Here is a 20,490-nt window from a genome sequence, read left to right as displayed (position 1 = left end):
CTGGGATTCAGCCCCCTCCGACCGCGAACGCGAATAAGCGGTTGAAAATGGATGGATGGACTACTAACATTACTGACCAACTAAACTGTTAGTGTACTTCATACAGACTATTAGTATACCTGTAGTTTAGTTTTGTTAGATTTCATATGAGATATATATTAACTCATAATATTAATTAAACTTCAGTGAGCCTACATTTGGAATCTTTCATCTCTGCATTTTAACCCCTCCCCTGGGGAGGTGATATGAAGTGTCCTTTTCAAGGACACCTGGCGGCTCAAACCTGAGACCTTCTGCTTTTTAAGCTGTGCGCTCCCTACTTAGGCTATTGAAAATTATTTGCTCATCTATTAGCCTGAATAACCCCCAAGTTAACACAGTGGTTTGAGCAGATAGATATTATTAGTAAACTTTAAATTTGCACATACTAATTATGTACTTCTAGGCTTCTAACTACTGTATACTGAACAACTAAACTATTAGTGTACTTTATACAGGCTATTAGTACACCTGTTTTGTATTTTATTGTAGTATACCTTTGAGAACTCATGTAATATGTATTATTAGTAATCTTTAAGTAAACATTAAGCAAACATATTTTACTTTATTCTTAGTGAACTAATTGTTTAAGTTTCATAATACAAAATTCCAAGAGCACTATCACAAGTTCAACAGTAAATGAAAGCAAGATTTTTGGGATTTTTCCAGGTTTGTATAAGTCTACCATATCCAAGCAGTGTGGAAATCTTAGTAACTGCTTCTGGTCTTACAAACAATTTTTGGATGATGGAACTGTATATCACAGTGATAAATATAACAGAGAGTAAAGAAAAGATGCAACCTAATGAACCATCTGGAGATGGTTGATTTGGTTTAATCAAAAATTTTCTCGACTTTAAACTGAAACGTGGACATCAAATCTCTTCAAACTGCCTATGTAGCACGCTATGCATTATCTATGATTGTATTCCTGCCTTATACATTCAGTTAACTCATAACTAATTTACCCATTTAGACTTTTTTGTGTACTTTTTAGTTTAAATCAAGTATACTTGATAATAATTACAAATCTAGATGAAAAACATTTGACCTTTTTTATACTTGTAAGTAGAGAATCACTTAAATATACTTAAGTTTGGTACATATTAGTATATATGTGCATAAAAGTGAACTTAAAGGATACTTTTTGCTTTTTAGTTTACAGTTTTTATTAATTGACCTGTTTTGCATAACTAGGTTCCACTTATTTTCATCATCACTATTCCAGCAGAGCATCAGACACATGTAGCAAATGTTTAAACTGGTTCTCATTGGATTGACACATTTTCTCCTCCCTTTTGTAAAACAGTCAACACTGATGTCATTCAAACAGTCCAAATTCCAGTGTTTTAGCTATGTGACCAAAGAGAAACCATCTGTTCTTAACTATTAGAAACCAATAAGACCAGAACTCAATTTGCTATCAGTCTTTAGACTTTAAAAATGGCACCAAAAATGGGTCTGTGTTGTTCTTTACCAGCATGAATGGGGAAGCTCTTAATCAGACACTGAGTATCAATAGTGGCTGTGTCTCATCCTCCAATAGATTTGACTGTAGTTTAGTTTACATGTCTTTTCGGTAATATTTCAATCTATCAAAGCATTTCTTCATCTGGATTAAACTATTTGCATAAAAGGTAAATTTGACATAAACTACAAAGACAACAAAGAGCAACAGGCTCCAATGACGATCAATGAAGCACTGATTCACACTGAGATCTGTCACAGAGCAGTGTGCGTGATGATGGCGGACCTACATGCACAGCTTCAGGAGACTCTTAAGTTCAGATTGAGGGAGTTTAATATTCTCATTAGTCAGATACACACAGAGGTCAGAACCAGGTAAGCAGATGGGCAAAAGTACAAAGACGGCAAGCAGGCAGATAGTCAAACAGGTTCTATGTCAAAACACCTACAAACTCTGGGTACGGTACCGGCAGGGAGGATCCAAAAGTTAACAAAGCGAAGACAGACAGGCAAGGAATCAGAGTGCTGAAACAGAACAAACTCAAAATTCAATAAACTCTATTAACTCTAACAATCTGGCAGGGAATAAAGGTAAGTGTTGGTAGTTATATACTGAAATAAAAGACCGGATTGAAAGTAGCTGTGTGATCACGTGACTAGGGCGTAAAGCAGGAAAAGGGCATACAGTACGGAACAGAAACCGAAAGTGCCTACAAAATAAATCAGGAAATGTATAACAAAACTTCAGACTGTGACAGTACCCCCCTCCCCAGGGAAAATCCCCAGGCGCCCAATAGCCCCCCCCACAAACGTCCACAAAAACCCCAAACCGAGGCACCACAACCAGGGTGGGCGGAGGGAGGATCGGCAGTGGGCTACAACAGACAACGTCCCCCAATGGAACTAGACAAAACCCCAGACAAGACCAAGCAGATGAAACCAAATTGAAAACGAAATCCAGAACAAGAGTCCATATAAGGAAAAAACAGCACAAAATCCTGAATATGAGTCCAACACAAAGTCCCAAACAAGAGTCCAAATGCGATGACTCCACACAAAGTCCAAACACGCATGCGGGGGGGGGGAGAAGTTGAGACGAGGCAGAACCCAGCAGCCGCTGGGCCGGGAGAGCACCACCAGAGTCCAGTGGCGGGTCGTGGGCACTGGGAGGTCAGTGCCGGACGTCGTCTTCCAGACAGAACGCCGCTAGTAGTGCATACTACTTTCTGCCAAGGGACTGTGCACTAAATTTAGCTAAGTAATAATTCTTTTTTATTCTATTTGCTAGTAATATAAAAATTGTAAATCTATTTTCTAATTTATGTTCTCACTGCAGACCGAAAAGTACTTGGTTGAAATTACAATAAAAGACTACGTCACTTGACTTGCTAATGAACAAACAGAGGCACGCAATAGAAAAGCAGCCTCCAGCTCATTCTCCAGCTCATTCTCCAGCTGATCCACATCCATGCACCTTGTTGCAGGAACCGGAACAGGAGCAAAGGGTTTATAAATCAATTATATATCTAATTATAAATCTATATAGAGGATAGCACGGTGGTGCGTGGGTAGCACCATCACCTCACAGCAAGAATGTTCTGGGTTCGATTCCCAGGCGGCCCCCTGGTTCCTTTCTGTGGGGAGTTTGTACATTCTTTCTCACATCTCCCTGCAGTGTACTGGATTGTACCCTCTCGCTGGGTTAGGCTCCAGCACTTTGCTTGGAAAATGGATGGGTTCTGTCAGAATAGAAAATACCTTCATATAGCAGAACAATTCATTATATGACCCTTGTTGTACTTTGTTGATCATCATCAATGTTATTTCATTTAATTAATTAGTGTCATAAGCTAACTGGTGATTGTTTGTGATTATTTTTATATGTTTAACAAGATCAATAGATCTCAGGTTATGGCTTGGAAACGTTTCCTAACTATTGTAACTATTGTAACTATTTCCCAATATCCTAATTGGTTTTTGGTCCCTGGAAACAGGTTGGTGGCCTGCAATTTATTCAAAGTCTTTGACAATTGTCTTTGATAATTGTTAATATTCATCTTATAATCCTAAATTATAGAAATGATCTTGCCTCCTTTCAGGTATCAGAGTTCCAATTATTATAATTTATGCCTATTCCTTTGTTCCTCAACATCCATCATATTCTTGTATCTTTATCCTCCATCAATTGGGGAACTACATAACTGAACTTCGGGTCTATCTTGGACAGAACGAATGACAGTGATTGGTTGGCTGGGTTCACTCTCGATGGTTGGTTACAAATAAAAACTGAATTACTAGCACTGCAGCCACTAGAAGCCCACAGGCCACCTACACCCCCTATCCTTGGGATAGTCCAAAAACCCCGACCACTGTGTCATCACTGAGCTGACACCCAGCACATGCTCAAAGGTTTGCTGGCTGCTAGGTTTCTTTCTTTATTCTTTTCTTTTTTATTTCATTATTAATCTTAATTTGTTGACTTTGGAATGAGAATTTATGAATGTTTGAAGCAGAGGCATAAACTTAGCTACCTGGGTTGCAACCTTCATATTTACAGTTTTTATTGCCATCCATTGAAGCATTTCACACACAGGTCTAAACATTGGCTCACGATTGGTTTGCTAAAGGCTCTAACTGCGTCAAAACATTTGAAATACGCAGCAAAAACTCATTTTGCCTTCAAACAACCAAACTTGCAACCAAGTATATGAATGCATCCAATCAGTCATAACGCAGTAAAATACAAAACACTGGTCTTAGTGTGAATCAGTGCTTTATTGATCGTCATCTTTGTAGTTTATGTCAAATTTACCCTTTATGGAAAGAATTGGGTCCAGATGAAGAAATGCTTTGATTTATTAAATCCATAACATTAATTTTTAATTTTTTGGCTGAAAAAAACTAATGGAAAACAATGGAATTTGTTGACTGTTTCAAAGTCAATCCAATGAGAACAGGTTCATACATTTGCTACATGTGTCTGATGCGATGCTAAAATAGTGTTGATGAAAATAAGTGGAACCTAGGTATGCAAAACAGGTCAAAGTGACTAATAAGAAACGGAAATATTTGACATGCCTGAAACATTTTAAGTGCTAAACCAAAGACATAAAATACTGCACATTAACCAGCACTCCAACTGGACAGCTATGTCCATTGTGTAAGGCTGTGGGCCGAGAGGGGCCGGATAGGTTTATCCTGCTGAACACTGCTGTCCTAATCTGTTCTTAGAAGCTTAGTGGGACCTCATGTCAAGTTGACCACAGACACTCGGTGACGGAGCAACGTCGAAGCAACTAGGAGCCTGGTTCATATGCTTTTTTTTTTAATTTACCTCACTTCTGTAGCTGCTGACCTTGGTATTGCTCATAGGTTTCCTTTAGTCTGATCTGCTGGAACTTTTGGAGGAGTTCATCATTTCCGCTGGACTGATTTGGAGGCCATCTTAGGCTACCTGTCCATCTATCGTTACATTTTTATTTAACTCCAAATTGTCAAGATGAAGGATCGACTGGCGCAGCTAAAGGAGGTACAGTAAGCAGGCAACACATCAGCTACAAAGCCTTTGTGTTTTAAATGACACATCTACAGCCATTATGTGTGACAGAGTTGGCTAACAACGTCCTGTTTGTGTGTGACAGAGAAGCGATGCTGCAGGTGATGACATCGAGGTTCCTGTGGAAAGTGAAGCCTTCATGGATGAATTCTTTGCTCAGGTTTGCTGCCGGTGTTTGTCTCTTCCTCCAGTGTGTTCTCCGACACACTAACGTGATCATTGGCTTCTGCTTTTTGTGTGTTTGTGCTTCAGGCTGAAGATATTCGTCTCAGTATTGACAAGATTGATGAAAGTGTCACAGAAATAAAAAAGCTCTACTCCAGCATATTGTCTGCTCCCACATCTGATCAGAGTAACGTCCCCACTCCAATTATTTATCTGTATTTTATGTCTAAGTTTCTCAAACTGACCATTGACCTTCTTTTTTTAGAGACTCAGGATGACGTTGAAGCGCTCACCAACGAAATCAAGAAATCAGCCAACAATGCCAGGAACAAGCTGAAAAGTCAGTACTCTGTGTTTTCCGGATCACATTGTGTTGAGGGTTGTAGCCCTGCTGCTATTGTCAGACACTCCACAGAGTGTGAGTGCAGATGTGTATCTGCTCACTCCTCATAGTTCATGGAGTATAACTACTACAACATTACTTCCATTGTCAAAAGTATTTCAGTAAAACCATTTGTGCTGTTTTTTGACGACTCCCACCCAGTGTTTGTTTTGTCCTGTTGTTTGTCTCCATCTGTGCATCAGCTATTGAGCGCCAACTTGAATCCAACAAAGACGAAAGGGCCTCCGCGGATCTGCGGATACGTAAGTCTCAGGTGAGACAAAAGACGGCGTCTGGTGACAAACCTTTACAGTGATCACTGATGAATATAATATGCTTTAATGGATGTAAGAAATTACAGCATAGATTTGTGTAGACAGTCAGATGTTTGGTCTGAACTCATTGTTGCTGAACGAGGAGCTGATGAAGGGACTGTGAGACACTAGGATGAGGTCTGACAACCTGAAAGCACATGGAGCTGATGCAGAGCTCCATGAGGTAGAGCCTGTGCAAGAGAAGAGTTAGACTGGAGCCTCAAAACAAGAAGCTCCACACGCTAAGACATGCAGACAGGTGAACTGCCTGTGAAGTAGCCACCTCTCACCCAGACCATTCTGATATTTCCCAGCATGCCATCCTGGCTAAGAAATTTGTTGAGGTGATGACAAGGTACAACGAAGCACAAATGGACTTCAGGGATAAGAGCAAAGGACGAATCGCCCGACAGCTGGAGATCAGTGAGTTTGCACAACCACGTCCTGAGGTCAGGATGGAGATGATGGCTGATACGTGGCCCCCTTGTGTGCTTTTTCCATCACAGCGGGGAAAGCAACGACAGACGAGGAGCTGGAGGAGATGCTGGAGGGAGGCAACTCGGCCGTCTTCACTGCCGGGGTGAGACGAAGGCAGCGCTGACGCCACAGACCATCTGATCAGTCAGGTTACCATTTCCAGGTGCTTTCATGTGTCTCTACACTCACTCTTCTACTGCGGTTGTGTTTGTGTCCTCCACTGCCCAGATCATGGACTCTAAGATCAGTCAGCAGGCCTTGAACGAAATTGAAGCTCGGCACAAAGACATCATGAGGCTGGAAAGCAGCATCAAGGAGCTGCACGACATGTTTGTGGATATCGCCATGCTGGTGGAGAACCAGGTACTCATGCCTTAAACCAGCGTTTTAGTGTTAATGTGTGATGCCCTAATAAAAACAGGCCTCACTGTTCCAACCACCGTGGCTAAATGCAGTATAATGACTGGAGTTATTCAGTTTGAGCGTTTGTTTTCTGCCTGGTTTGGACTCTGTTATCAACATTAAACCAATTCTTTAGTAGCTCTGGAATAAAACTTTTGAACATTTACACCTTTCATGAAACTTCTGAGCTATTACATTTGACAGTTTACACAGTGAGACATTCCCCTATTCTTCTCGTTAATATCCATTCCCGTGTGTTTCTTGTCCTAAAGGGCAGCATGATCGACAGAATCGAGAGCAACATGGATCAGTCGGTGGGCTTCGTCGAGAGAGCGGTAGCTGACACCAAGAAGGCGGCTAAATTCCAGCAGGAGGCTCGCAGGGTAAGTTGTGCCCAACACACCAGCAACTCGGCAACTTTAGGACCACAAACACAGGCGTTGTGAGGGGAACTACAGACTCATGGTTATGGTGCAACCCCGACCTGATCTGCTGCATCCTTTCCCCTACTCTTTTCCAGAAACAAATGATGATCTTATGTTGCTGTATCATTCTGGTCATCATCCTCGGCTCGTTCGTCTACAGCTTCATCAAATAGAAAGTCTGTGTGAGGACACCCATCATCAACATCCACAGGACAGAGCTGCTGTCAGGCGCTCAGTTTAGAAATAGGGCTGCAGAGGTTTATTCTTGTTTCTTACAGGGTTAGGAGAAGGCTCTTATGCTCTTTAAGGCCTTCCATCCACACAGAACTGATCTTAACAATGGCCAGAAAGGTCAGAGCATTGTTTTCACATGCCAAACACAAATCCAGGTTAGAAGAGCCTGTCAGCAGCCAGATGATGTCAGGCTCCAGCTGAATATTAGAGACACAACCTTATCAAAGCCTGGATGTTAAAAGCATCATTCAAGACGTGTAGTAAAGGATGATCACACTGGGTTGTTTCGGACTGAAGTTAGACCTGAAATGAAAAACTAAAAACACAGTCACATAGTATACCATAGTATAAAGTAACAGTAGTAATTTGTAGTGAGAATTAAATGAATGACTCGTATGCATATGAAGGGTGTTACTGTAGGTGTGTGGTCTGTTTTAGATGTGCTAGACCCAATGTTGGTACTAGAGTGATCAAGACCAGAGACCAGTGTTATGGCTCCATTTTCACATCATCATTCTTTCATTCAGTAATTTTGAAGGAAGGAAGGAAGGCATAACAACGTGTTAATCTAGGATCTGATTCAGCTGTACAACATGTCATAGTTGTGAAGAGACAGCGAAGATACAGTGTGAGGTGGCCACACTTGAGCCGGCGCTGACGTGAATCACTTTCTAGGGGCCTGCAGCAAATTTAAACACTGTCTTAGCAAATGACAAATAATGATTTCCTGTCTGCGGAAAAGGCGCTAATTGCTCCTAATCTGTCCTACTTTAATGGAAAGAACATAAGAGGTAAATCTGTCTTCAGGGCTTCAGGATTTTTAGTCCAGTGTGAAGGATGTTATTTTAGGAAACAACTGAAAAGCATGACTACCGCACGGCACACCATTATAATGCAACTCTTTGAGGTCAGTATCAAAGTATTCAAACAACTGCTGTTAGTATTTTATATGTTTGTGTAGTATTTATTGTAAACCATACTACTGTGCCAATACTATGCTAGCGACTGCATCTAATCTTACTATCAACATCATATGCATAATGCTGAACTTCCATAGATTGGCAATTTCCTAAAGCAATCCCACATTTGATTGTATGGCCTATTAGCAGAAATACTTTGTAAAAGTATTAGAACAGAAATAGAAATAAATAGCCCAGATTTATTAGATTCCACTGATTCTGCCTTGGGGGCATTTTGCTGCATTTATCACGATGACTGCTTTCATATCTGTGTGTATTGTGTATAGTGTGTTTTTACCCCCTTTTCTTTTTCAATGCTGTTGTTTGACTGTAGTCTGTCTTTATTATTTGCTCCTTTTTGCTCCATGACGATGCCCTAATGCTGTGGACCATGTTGCTGGTGTGAGTTCAGGCTCATACATTGTCTACCCACTGATGCTCAGTTATATCAGGGTATATTGGACTTCTCGCTTCCAGTCTGGTTGTTCATTTTTCCTGTAGAAATGTTTCGGATTGCACCTGTTGTGTCTATTTTACAAGAGGACCACACAAATCCTTAAAACCAAAAAGGTCTATTAGAATTTAAAATAAAGCATGTGTGAACTTAAGCGGGTAATCTTGAAATGTTTGAGTCCGGTTACCAAGGGTTGACCATGTTTTACCACTTACAGGAGTGTAGTACGATTGTGTATTTGTGTTTAAGAATAATAACTTCGTATAGGCAGTGTATATATAATAAAAGTAACTCCACCTATTTATTTTTAATTAAATAAAACAATATTGGCCACATTTAGTTTGCTTATACGTAATTATTTACATTTCAGTTTGTTGTGTAGACGGTTCGCGTATTCCTCTCGCTCGCCGTAACTTGGCCCTGTGTTTGACGGACAGGTCAATGCCACCAATCACAATATGCATGCACCATTTCTCAGCCAATCAGAGGCAGTTAGCGCAAAGCACACTTCCATTTATGGACCTTTGGCCACTTCCCTGTAGAGGTGAGGTCTACAAAACGTGTTCCTGCGATTCCGGCCTGTTGAGGGGAACCAGTGGGCATTGAGGGCCTCACATATTTCGGATCATCGTGTGCGTCTGTTGATGGGAAGGCCCGTGGTAATATGGGGGTAAGTCTTAAATGAATCATAGGTATGCTTTAATGTGGCCATGTCGCGAAGATGCCGTGTTAAATTGGGTAGCGGGGCGGTGGCTAGTCTGCTGTATCAGTGCGTGATTGGCTTATTTTCTTAGGGTTTTGTATGTCCGGTCCAGTGATTAACGTCATTCAGATACTTTAACCAATAAAATAGCAGTTTCGAATCGTGTCGTTATTGGTAGCTTGCCAGGTCCCCTTGTTGTCTATTGGCAAAAAGAGGCCAATCACAATGTAGTATTTTTTGTGTTGTTGAGTGACACTGTTGTGGTCCAATTAATTTCTCGGTTGCATATTTAGGATTGGCTCCTTCCCTTTTCTGGGCGGGGCATGGCGATGTTTGGAACGAGACGGAAAATGGCGGCGACTCAGAGTCCTCTTTAACTTTATGCTGCACTAGGAATAATATCAGCAGAAACGCACTAGGAATATTCAGACAAATCTGAACATGGGTACTTCATACGATCTTAGGTCAGGTTGATGAGGCTATTGCTGTGAGTAGGACGTGTTGCTAAAATTATTTGCACATAAAGTAAGAAACCTGCATTGAACAAAGCGAGTAACGTTATTTACGAGCAGTCTTGTTTATGTAACTTTAGCTAAGTGTTCACATTCAGCGCGCGTCATCACAGGCTGAAATAAGCGGTAACTTTAGCCCGGACAAAGTTGAACTATGCTTTGAAGCAGCTTTACGTGACACAAGCTGTGGTTGTTTCCACGGTTCCCTCTGGAAGCACACGCCTCCTGCCTGTTTGTTTACTCGGCGGAGCCATGTGGCCCCGCTCGGCGGGTCTTTGATGAGACCACGGTAGTGGCCGCTCAATTAGCCTTAGCCCGACAAAGGACTATGGACGATTTCAAGGCACGATACAGCAAAAGGCTGGTAAGTTTAAGTGGAGCCTGTCACCACGTCATTCACCAGCCAGCGCAACAAAAGAAAGGGACTGCTTTTGTGGGTTAAACTATTTCAGATGCTCTCAGAATTTCAATGTCCTTAATATGCCGACGTACACACAGCTTATGAGTCGCTTTAGGTGATCGCACATATCCGATTTACTATTGGTTTTATTGGCAATAGTCTGATCATTTGTGTCGTCTATGAACGTCTTACAAGAGCTTAAACCAACAAACCGCTTGTGTACGTTAGGAGAGCGGTTGATCTTATAGTTGACAGATGTTTAGGTAGTATTGTTATTTGTTGTGGCTGTCATGAGATCTTCTCAATCTCATTGTTGTGACTGTAAACTCTACTTCAGGAAGCTGTTGAGACTCCTGCTCCAGTAGGTAGAACCATCATCTGATCAGTGTAGTCATGTCAGGATTGCATACCGCTTTTCTACCTTTTCAGTTACAGCTCTAAGGAAGCATATTGCCAATGCTTCTTGTTCACACATGCAAGCACTGATGCATTCATACCCCCCGACTCACTGAAAGCACATTTCATACTAGGAGAAAAAGACAGACACCTACCTTGTGACTAATGACCCTTTTTGGCCCTCTGCAGCGCACAGGTACGCGGCGACGGTACCATGACGATGGCATCTCTGATGAGGAGATTGATGGAAAAAGAATGTTCGACCTGGAGGAGAAAGTCAGCAGTCAGAGGTTCAGCTCTGGATTGGTTGTTCGCATGGAGGGAAAAGGTAGGAGGAGCAGCCAGCGAACATTAAATGTATTTGCATACACAGCCAAATGAGAGCCAGGACAGAATGGCTGCAGTTGAAATGAATAAAAAATGAAAATTTGAAAGTAAATGCAAGGTAAAGCAGAAAACAGCTGCCTGATGTGTTACACATAAGCTAGTTACTCAGGTGCCTTTAAATGCTGCTATTATACAGCATCGTGAACTGTTGCCTCTCCCGCAGCTGGTCAAAGTTTGCCACATACATTATGGTGCTGTGCTTCTTCAGTACAGAATAATTTGCCATAAGTGGTCACAAACCAACAATTAATGGGTGATTTGCTTTTCTCCCCAGACTTTACATACGAGTTCGTCCAGAAAGGTGGTCTGAGGGATCCAATCCTCTTTGAGAGGCCTGATGGACTAGGAATTAAGTAGGCTTCTGTTATTTATTATTATTTTCTTTCATCTCCCATCAAACAGTTTGATGATCGAACTGAGCTCCTCTTGTTTTTTAGGATGCCTGATCCAGACTTTAGTGTCAGCTTTGTCAAGACGTTGGTTGGTAAGACTTGACCTCAGACATTGGGTGCTACTGTAACTAAAAACTGAATAAATAATAATAATAGTAATGTGTTTAATATGCAGGCAGCAGGCGCATGATTGATGTCATGGATGTGAGCACTCAGAAGGGAACAGAGATGTCCATGGCTCAGTGGACACGTTACTACGAGACCCCTCCAGCTCAAAGAGAGAAGCTCTACAATGTAATCAGCCTGGAGTTCAGCCACACTAGGCTGGAGAATCTGGTCAAAAGACCCACTACAGTATGTCCACACACTGACAAAGAGCTGCTTTGAACTGGATGTGGGTTTAATATGGCTCATTCTTTGTCTGTTTCTCACGGGGTGCTTTTTCTTTTTGTCTATTTGTGTGTAGGTGGATTTAATAGACTGGGTGGACAACATGTGGCCTCGTCACCTGAAAGAAAGACAGAGGGATTCCACCAACTCGATCAACGAAATGCAGTACCCCAAAGTACAGAAGTATGGCCCTCTAACTTTGAAACTGTAATAGTGACTTAACCAATCCCTTTGATTCCACATGTACAAGATCAAATCAGTAATTGTTGCATATGTGCAGGTACTGCTTGATGAGTGTGGAGGGCTGCTACACCGACTTTCACATTGATTTTGGAGGGACCTCTGTGTGGTATCACATACTGAGAGGAAGCAAGGTGGGGCCACGGGCCTGGATGCCATGGCAGGAATAATAAAGGTCTCCTGTGCTCACTGTGCATTTGTAACCACATGTATTTGCAGGTCTTCTGGCTGATCCCTCCCACACCTCAGAACCTGGAGCTCTATGAGAACTGGGTGCTGTCAGGGAAACAGGGGGATATTTTTCTGGGAGACAGAGCACCTGACTGTCAGAGGATAGAACTGACGCAGGGCTGCACCTTCATCATACCTTCAGGTGAACTGTTATCACACGTTAATTTTCCTGTGCTTGTGAGAGCTTTATATGTAATCTGTCCCCCAGCCTGATTTGAGGTGGAGAGGTCAGGACAGAAAGACAAATGGTGCTTTCACACAACTATTTCAGTAATGTAACCAGCATGAAATGTTACAGGTTGGATTCATGCTGTCTACACCCCTGTGGACTCGATGGTGTTTGGTGGAAACTTCCTGCACAGCTTTAATATCTCTATGCAGTTGAACATTTGTAACATCGAGGACAGAACACGGGTTTGTGTAACACACCTCATCTCATGAGCTAAAACCTGCAGATTTGCTGTTTGAATCGGTAAAGTTCAAAACCTTACCTTTTGCTGCAGGTGCCTGTCAAGTTTCGTTACCCCTTTTACTATGAGATGTGCTGGTATGTGTTAGAGCGCTACGTCTTCAGCCTGACCAGGACCTCCTACATGACACCAGACTTCCAGAAATACTCACTGGGCATTGGTATTGATTCACAGGAAGCAGAACTCTCATCTTTGGTCTTTTTGATAATCTTGACAGCGAATAGAACAGAACCTTTTTTTTTCCTTGTCAGGTCTGAAGAAGCCCTCTGGCTCAGATCTAGTTAGTGAGCAGGTGGAGGAGGCAGGTGGTAGCAGTGATGATGCAATTTCAGAGCAGCCGTCTGACAAACCCACAGCAAAGGTTCATTTGACTCCCCTGGAACTGGAAGGACTGTGGAACCTGCTGGGTAAACTGGAAAGTCTGCCCTCCAACAAGAAGTGTGTCCCTGCAGGCATACACAATGCCCCAGCACTCATCACGCATATCAAGGTATGACCGGTTCCATTCCAAATCCCTACACATGCATGCATACATATATCTATACCTACCTACCTATGTGCTGTCCTACAGGTTCTGCTAAAGGAACATGCCAACGACAACCCAAAGCTGTCCTACACAGGAAAGCCCATCATCAAGTGGCCAAAGAGGGTAAGCACACTCTCCACCAGACACGCAGCAATAATCACATTAATAAGACACAGCTATCACCCGGCCTTTGGTCTTTAGGTTGAAATTACATGCACATTCTATTTAATTCTGTTCTTTAAATAGTTATCTGAGGGCTGATATTTTTGTCATATTCTATAGTAACTCTTCAAGACATTTAAATCAACTATATGCAATAAAAGGTGGAGCAAACAAAACATTTATCTAATCAGTCCACTGCTTTGACCAGTTTCATCTACGATGCTCTAACAGATAATAAAATGCAGATATTAGCAGTAATGTAAAATCTGAATGATCGAAATGTTGAGCCTTTTTAAAAGGTTTGCTGTCAAAATGTTTGATAGGATTCATCAGCCACGTTCACCTTACACACAAACACTGCTCGCTTTCTCTCTCCATGCCTGTATGAGAACAGACAGACTATGGCAGTATGTAAGGGAAGTAACGTCAAAACACTGACTCTACTCCACTGTCAGTACATCGTGGTCCAGTTCTACCCAAATACTGGACGTGTTGTTTGTCATTTTTCTTCCAGCCCCTGTGGTACCAGCCGCCTCCTCCTCCACCACCACCTCCTCGTCCCAAACTAGCGAGCACCCCAATCATCCCTCGACCACAGAAACCGGCCTCCTCCATGTCTGTGCTGAGGCGTCGCAGAGTTAGGTAAGAACCACACAGCCTGGTTCAAATCCGTCCACTCATCCAATGTTAACGCTCTGTTTCTGTGTAGATGTAAACGCTGTGAAGCCTGTATGAGGCCGGAGTGTGGGGAGTGTAACTTCTGCAGAGACATGAAGAAGTTTGGAGGACCAGGAAAGCTCAAGCAGACCTGTGTCCTGCGACAGTGTCTCTCTGTAAGTACTTGTGGTTTCCTCCTTACATACGCAAACATTTTGTGTTTTGTTAATTAATGCCCACACTTTCCGTTTTAGCCGGGCCTTCCTCTCTCTGCAGTGTGTGAGGTCTGCAAAGAGCCCAACCAGGAGGAAACAGGAGACCTCTCCCTGACGCTGATGGAGTGTTCCAACTGTGCACAGATCGTGCATCCTGCCTGTCTCACGGTGCGTCACTCATTTTTGTAACCATGGTGACTGTCTTTTTGTTTAGATTTTGTTGTTTGTGATTATTTACCAATAATCAGATAAACTGACTCCAAATGCTGTTGCTGTGGCCCCGTCTGCTCCAGATCAGCAGGTTATCGCAGTAGAAGGGTCATAGGTATAGGTCAAGTAAAAATCCTGCTCAGTCAGCATCTGTCAGTTTAATATTCTCTCTGGTTCAGAAAGTGAATTAAAGCATACTTATATCATTGCTTGTGCTACTTTATTCTTCTCTTTAATCCTGTGTTATATGTTCTTTGTAAACATCCACAGGTTCAGGGTGAAGGTGTAGTGAACAAAGACCTGCCAAGCTGTTGGGAGTGTCCTAAATGCGTCCAGGGCATCACTGACCCAGAGGTACGGCTTTCACACAAGCTTTAAACTTGTATCTGCATATACTAATACACTTGTGCTCTCCTGCACTGCTTCTGTCACCCCAGGGGTCATACTTTGTTGCAGTGTGTCACAGCTAATAGCTTTTATGTCTCTCTTGTGTTTATTTTTATTTCTTCATTGTTTTTGGTTGCTTTCTTTTTTGTTTCCTGAAACTGTAATTGACCTCATCAGTCGTCAGGCAGCGACGAATCGTTGGCTGCCAGCCACCAGCAACACATCCGCCCCCATGGCCCCCTGGTCCTCCGGCTGGGCCACGGGCCCTCTGCTGCCGTAGGGGGTCCTGTGGGCTCCCAGCAGGACGGGGATGTAGTCTGCTGCAGTTTCTTCCCTCCTCCTCCTCCTTCTTCTTCCTGTTCTTCCTCTTCCTCAGCGTCGCTTCTATTGGTGGCGGCCCCTCTGCCTTCTCAGCCAATCAGCTCGAGACTGGTGAGAGGTGCCGTCTGCTCTGCGTACATCCACCGTCGGTTGCGTGCACCCCACTTCTTTTTTTCTTTTTCCATTTTTTTGAGAGTAGCAACTCATGTCTTATCTGCATTTGAACCAGCTGTCATAGTGGGACTCGTTCATGTTGGAAGCTGCGTCCAGCTCATTTTGGTTTATTTCTCTTTGTCTTTGCAACATGATCTTTGACATTGCTTGTCATGTCATTTTCCACCAAGACAATTGAAGGGCTGTTCTACCTGCGCTAAACAACTTTGTTGTGTTTCCAAATCCAAAGAACCAAGTCTGGCTAGGACGACCGGTTCCACAGTGGCACCCACTGCCTGCTGCATAAGATTACCAACAATACCACCTAAAAAGACATTTCTACCATTTAAATCCTTTACTAATCTGTGTGATTTCCCAGTTAAGGATGGTTAGTTGGCTGAAGGCTGGATTAAACAAGGGCTTACATATATGACTTGTAAAAGGAAACAGGGTAAACATTGTCTGGGCGGTAGTTTACCAGAGGCAACACATCCTGCAGCTGGGTGGCTAGACAAACTTACTGCATCAGGTATATGCAAATGTGGGTTATGGTCAAGCTGAGGATCAAGGCTTCATCCTGCTCTATGTGCTGGAACACGTCAGTTCATTTGTTGTAAGGGGCTGTGTTATTTCTGTGTCTGTGTGTGATGATGATGATGAGGAGGATGTTTCACTCCCCTTTTTTGTGGCTTTATAATGTCTGTCTGTGTTGGATGATGGCAGCTTAAAACTAAACTGTTATTTATGAATTAGCAGAAATGTCAGTACTCATCCAGACTTTCTACATTTCAGTTACTATTGAGTTGGACAATACATTTTTAAAAACAGTTGCAATAGTTGCAACCCAAAAGCATTGGAAGTCATTTAAAAAGGTCGTTGTTAGTTTTAAAAAATGTGTTTAAGGATTAACATTCAGTTTCAGCTGCATTTTTGCTGCTACAGCTTGATCACTAACTGTACTATTCATGTTTTAAGCACTAAGTTTAAAAAAGGAGAATGCAGGAAAGACACTTGATGTGTACCACATGATGTGGTACAAGACACGTAGTGTTAAAAACAATAAAACACTCCTGCATTCTAGGAAAACTTTATCAGTAGTGCTGATGATGATAATCATAGGTGTTGATCACCAGCATAATGTCAGACTTCAGGAACTTGCTTTGCGTTCTTCTGTAAAATGCAGTAGCACTTTGAAGTCTCGCCTGATGTGTGGTTTTCTTTTTTTTCTGCAGTCCAAAGGAGACAAAGGTGACGGCCTTCCAGGGGTGAGTGTTCTTCTTCATAGTTCTCAATGATCATCATTTTTCCAAAGCGTCATAAAAGCTTTTTTTTATCTTCCATCCGCAAATGACCAAACCTGCAGAAGCGAAAATCTTCCACGCTGCTGGACGCTCGTATGGCCAAGATCTACAGACAACAGAGACACAGTCGTGATGGCGATGACTCTGCCAGTGATGACGATGATGACGACGACGATGATTATGAGGGTTTGTATGTTTTACAGCTTACTTTGTTTGCTAAGTTTTTCATATTTTTTTTTTATAAATTGTGAGCAATCATTCACCTGTGTGTCTCTGCAGGTTCTCAGAGGAGGAAGATGGCGCTGTACGCCAGAGGAGCAGGGCAGTCTTCCAGGAGGGGGTTTGGTGCCAACAGGAGAGGCTTGTTACGAGGAGGCTCGGCCCTTAGAGGTTCCAGAGGAGGCCTCATGGGCCCTGGTTCCTCTGTCCTCAAGCTGAAGCGAGGGATGGGTGTGAGGGAGGCTGGTCGGAGGGGCAGGGGGGTAAAGGTGAGGGGTGGCTCGAGGATGCAAAGGAGAGGAGACGAGACTGAAGAGTCGGATGAAGATGACGAGGATGAGGATGAAGAGGAGGAGGAGGAGGAAGAAGAGGACAGTGAAGATGGAGACAGAGAGCAACGGCACCGTCGAGGCAGAAGGAGGCGCAGAACAGACGATGAGGATGAGGACAGCGAGGGACAAGAATTCGACCCTGAAGAAGAAGAGATGGACACACTGGAAGACGATGAGGAGGAGGAGGAGCTGGAGGACGGGCGGTGGGATTCAGACCCAGAGCCCCCCGTCCTCCTGGTGTCGGATCTGAGTGACGACCTGCTGAGCGGCTCCTACCTGACTGTCACTCTACAGCAGCCCCACAAGGCGAAGAAGAATCCATGTAAGGCTCCGTGCATATATGCTGCAGGGTTCCCTAGGATCATGGCGGGGGGGGTTCGCAGCAAAACGCTCACAAGCATATGTGAATCATAGTGTTTATGTTTTTGTTTTTGTTTTTTATTATAGTATACATTATAACAACAAATCATGAACAATTAATGTACAATAACTTAACAACTAAATACTAACCATCGGATTTATATATTTTTGCCTGTTTTTTTTTGCCTGCAGGCTTATGCGACATATTCATTGGTGCGCACAAGGCTAATTAGTTTACTAAAAGTAAAAAGCACAGACTTGTTGACATGTAGCAACCATTTCATTAACAGTATCACTTGCACAAAGTATCAACTATGTTTAATGTGATGTAATGTAATGTGTATTACTTGTTGTTGTTCTATGAAAAAAAAATTAACTTGACCTTCAAGTGGGGCACCCCCCTAATATAATGGTAGAGGAAACATTGTATAATATATAAATGACACTATTTGCTCTGTTTTACGTTCAGGCTCTATAGTTCCAAAGCTGGAAGCAGCCATGGGTCTGAGGGCAGCATCAGTGGGAGCTGGTGGGCAGCAGGGCTTCATCCACAGGAAGATGACTCTGTCCAAATCTTCCCGACTCAGGAGCACTGATGGCACAGCTGAGAGTGGAGCAAGAGGACCCGGCAGGTATGTGCCATCCCAGGGCATGTCTTCTCCATGCAGTCCGGTCAATTGGAGAGTCTAAGTTGCCTGTAGGTGTGAGAGTGAGGAGTGGCTGTTGGTCTGTGTATGGTCTGTGATGGACTGGATCTGACCCACCATCTTCCCTGACTGACAGCTGGGACAGGCTCCAGTACTGTGTTTGTGGATCCATTTGATATTTTACTGTTTGGTTTCAGGCCACGTCTGCGCGGTAATCATGGCGACTGCAGAGATCGCACAGTGTCGTCTTCAGAAGAAGAAGAAGCTGCTGCGGCCCCTGCTTCCTCCTTGTCCCCTATGTCCCTGCTGTCCCTGCCGTCCTTTAAGGATGTTGGCAGCGAGAAGGGAGGGGAGAAGGAGGTGTGGGTGTCTGTATTCAGCTACCTGAGCAGAGCTGAGCTTTTGGCCTGTATGACTGTCTGCAAGGCCTGGTACAAATGGTGCGTGTGGAGACGTGACATACTTGATTCGCCTTTTTTGCTGTACAGGGTTCTGAGATATGACCCCTGTGTATCTGTTCTCTATAGGAGCTGTGACAAGCGTCTGTGGAGCCATGTGGACGTAAGTCGATGCAGCTCCTTTAGTAACCAGGCCTTAGCAGGAATAGTCAAACGCCAGCCCACCTCTCTGGACCTGTCCTGGACTCCTCTGGCCAAGCGACAACTCAACTGCCTGCTCACCAGGCTCCCTGGTAAGATTCCTCCCCCGCCCCCTCCACCCCACGCACGCAGTCTCCCCATCGCTACGTGTCGTTACATGCACTCACCTGCTGTGTGACCATGTGTTCTCAGGTCTCAGGGAGTTGAGGTTGACTGGTCTGCCCTGGTCCTGTCTGTCAGCCCTGGTCTCGCCCACCCTGCCTTACTTACGGCTCCTGGACCTGCGCTGGTGCGAAGGCATTACAGACAGTCAGATTAAGGACATCATCACCCCCCCGGGTAAGTAATGACAGTAACTACTGGGTCAGTACCTTCTGTTGGGCGGTTAGGCATCTGTTGTGAAGGAACATAAATGCACTTAACTGATCACGTCATCAGATTCAGAATCGACTCGCAGCCGACTGAGGAACATTGTGACGCTGCGTCTGTCTGGCCTGGACGTCAGTGAGTCTACTCTGAGGCTGCTGCAGCGCCACATGCCCCAGTTGGAGAGGCTGGACCTGGCTTACTGCAGGGACATCACTGACTCATCCATCGCTCTGCTGGCGTCAGCTGGGACTCACACACGCAACAACCTCAGCGAGCTCACAGTAGCAGGTGGGTTTTTGGGTCTACTTCCTGTGATCGATTGATCCAGATTGGTCCAGAACGCCTGACTGTTTCAACAGACCAGTGTAGTCTTTGTAGGCACTTGAGTCTGAGCCTGTGTGTTTGTGTCCAGGCTGCATTGAACTGACAGACAGCTGTCTGTCCTACCTGAAGCGGCTCTCCTCCCTAACTCTGCTGGACCTCAGAGGCTGTACGAACATCAGCAGACGAGCCTGTGACACCTTCATCTCTGACCTGTCCCACGTTGCTGTCTACTGCATGATGGAGGAGAAGCTCATCCAGCGGCTGGACGAGCACTGAAGGTGCTGCAGGAGAAATGCTTGAATGGAATGGAGACAAAGGGTAAACCTGACGACAATGGCAGTCGTCCTAACATGAATGTCTCCTGGTACAGAGTGTAAATAAAGGTGTTTGTAGAAAGGTTTATTTTTTATTATGGAGCAGTTCTTGCCTCTTGTCTGTTAAACCTGGTTCAACACTATGGCCTGTTATAATAGGTCTTTGTAATTCTATTGCATTGTCACACTATTCTCCTCATTTCATTTATAGAATAGGATACAGATCGGTTATTGTATGGAGTAAAATTAGACCCCCCAAAAGAGTGACAGTTTTGTGTCTGTATAGTATTTTTGAAGATTGTTTTGTTACTGAAATGTTTGTTAAAATATCTGAAACAAACCAAGTTGTTCCTGGACAAACTGAGTCCGCAGCTTCTGGAATAAAATGATTCCAACTCC

At 43.6% G+C, this 20,490-nt stretch overlaps 3 protein-coding genes across 6 annotated transcripts in view; 2 read left to right on the top strand and 1 right to left on the bottom strand.

Moving 5' to 3' along the window:
• stx3a (syntaxin 3a) overlaps positions 1-9,028 on the top strand; it is a 14,926-nt gene extending 5,898 nt beyond the window's left edge. The window contains exons 2-11 of the mRNA XM_029143934.3: positions 4,879-5,035; positions 5,148-5,222; positions 5,315-5,414; positions 5,493-5,567; positions 5,813-5,883; positions 6,238-6,346; positions 6,430-6,503; positions 6,629-6,763; positions 7,075-7,185; positions 7,323-9,028. Of these exons, the coding sequence (XP_028999767.1) occupies positions 5,006-5,035; positions 5,148-5,222; positions 5,315-5,414; positions 5,493-5,567; positions 5,813-5,883; positions 6,238-6,346; positions 6,430-6,503; positions 6,629-6,763; positions 7,075-7,185; positions 7,323-7,400 (858 nt within the window). The 5' untranslated portion in view covers positions 4,879-5,005 and the 3' untranslated portion in view covers positions 7,401-9,028. The remainder of the gene's footprint in view (positions 1-4,878; positions 5,036-5,147; positions 5,223-5,314; positions 5,415-5,492; positions 5,568-5,812; positions 5,884-6,237; positions 6,347-6,429; positions 6,504-6,628; positions 6,764-7,074; positions 7,186-7,322) is intronic.
• Positions 1-11,181, bottom strand: part of LOC114851743 (uncharacterized) — a 23,416-nt gene extending 12,235 nt beyond the window's left edge. Inside the window, exon 1 of one of the 2 annotated variants that reach the window (XM_029143405.3) lies at positions 11,041-11,181. Coding sequence is in view for 1 of the 2 variants with exons in the window: in XM_029143396.3 (XP_028999229.1) it covers positions 11,041-11,112 (72 nt within the window). In the remaining variant the exon portion in view is untranslated. The remainder of the gene's footprint in view (positions 1-11,040) is intronic. The other variant, XM_029143396.3, reaches the window with a different exon arrangement.
• Positions 9,385-20,490, top strand: kdm2aa (lysine (K)-specific demethylase 2Aa). Of its 3 annotated transcripts, none has more exons than XM_029142887.3 (26): positions 9,385-9,544; positions 11,075-11,213; positions 11,547-11,625; positions 11,710-11,756; positions 11,840-12,018; positions 12,131-12,237; positions 12,335-12,428; positions 12,514-12,667; positions 12,824-12,939; positions 13,029-13,155; positions 13,247-13,485; positions 13,567-13,644; positions 14,198-14,325; positions 14,393-14,516; positions 14,595-14,723; positions 15,036-15,119; positions 15,330-15,584; positions 16,859-16,891; positions 16,990-17,113; positions 17,207-17,800; positions 18,308-18,470; positions 18,683-18,925; positions 19,013-19,176; positions 19,277-19,423; positions 19,523-19,741; positions 19,866-20,490. In XM_029142887.3, exons 1-26 carry the CDS (start codon positions 9,539-9,541, stop codon positions 20,051-20,053), a joined length of 3,960 nt encoding a protein of 1,319 aa, XP_028998720.1. In that variant the 5' UTR covers positions 9,385-9,538; the 3' UTR covers positions 20,054-20,490. The 3 variants fall into 3 exon arrangements, with proteins under 3 accessions (XP_028998720.1, XP_028998710.1, XP_028998727.1); XM_029142877.3 differs by lacking the exon at positions 9,385-9,544 and adding an exon at positions 9,909-10,453; XM_029142894.3 differs by lacking the exons at positions 9,385-9,544; positions 15,330-15,584 and adding an exon at positions 9,910-10,453.

The sequence above is a fragment of the Betta splendens genome, chromosome 1 (genome assembly GCF_900634795.4).
Source record: "Betta splendens chromosome 1, fBetSpl5.4, whole genome shotgun sequence".
NCBI lineage: Eukaryota > Metazoa > Chordata > Actinopteri > Anabantiformes > Osphronemidae > Betta > Betta splendens.
This window is presented reverse-complemented; position numbering and strand designations above follow the sequence as displayed.